Raw genomic sequence first — 750 nt, 5'->3', positions numbered from 1 at the left:
CTGTGTCTCTCTGTCTCGCCCTCGCGCTCTGCCTGTGTCTCTCTGTCTCGCCCTCGCGCTCTGCCTGTGTCTCTCTGTCTCGCCCTCGCGCTCTGCCTGTGTCTCTCTGTCTCGCCCTCGCGCTCTGCCTGTGTCTCTCTGTCTCGCCCTCAGGTATCCTGGAGCAGTGAGCACAAGGCGGCCGGCTCGGGCACCTACCAGGTCAAATTCTTTGATGAGGAATCCTACAGCGCCCTGAGAAAGGTGAGTGCCAATCCTCTGGTCTGTTCCCCATGTTTGGGGGAGGGGTTGCAAATCTCAAATCCGGAGGAGGGGGCTGACCCGTTGGAGTTGGTGTTAACATATCCAGTGGGAGCTTAGGATCAGTTGCCCAACACGTTCCCTTCTCCCTGCTGTAAGAAATGAGGGTGTTCAGGGTCTCTACAATGTTGGGGTTGTTGGGAGGGGGTGGTGGAAGTTGTGGGTTCAAAGAAAGATGTGACCCTAGAAATGAGTTCCCCCGAGCCCCCACCACTCCCTTCCATGCCCCTCCCCACCTCCTATCGTCTGGGGACCCCATGTCCGTCTGTCAGTCTGTGTCACGCCCCCCGGTGGTACCCTGGACGTGCCCATGGGGGTGGTGTGGTTTGTCCTCCCTGTGTGGACAGATCTAGGAGGCTGTGCCCCATGTTTTTTCTCACTCTCGCTCACTCTCTCTCTCTGTGTCGCTCACTCTCTCTCTCTGTGTCGCTCACTCTCTCTCTCTGTGTC

At 58.1% G+C, this 750-nt stretch overlaps 1 protein-coding gene across 1 annotated transcript in view; it reads left to right on the top strand.

Annotated features, from left to right (window-relative positions):
• The window catches only part of ssr4 (signal sequence receptor, delta), a 4499-nt gene that overhangs the window by 2330 nt on the left and 1419 nt on the right, over positions 1-750 (top strand). The window contains exon 4 of the mRNA XM_048619946.1: positions 154-243. Within this exon, the coding sequence (XP_048475903.1) occupies positions 154-243 (90 nt within the window). The remainder of the gene's footprint in view (positions 1-153; positions 244-750) is intronic.

Source organism: Rhincodon typus, chromosome 44 (genome assembly GCF_021869965.1).
Source record: "Rhincodon typus isolate 14 chromosome 44, sRhiTyp1.1, whole genome shotgun sequence".
NCBI lineage: Eukaryota > Metazoa > Chordata > Chondrichthyes > Orectolobiformes > Rhincodontidae > Rhincodon > Rhincodon typus.
The sequence above is the reverse complement of the archived record's forward strand: the minus strand, read 5'-3'. Positions and strand labels throughout refer to the sequence as shown.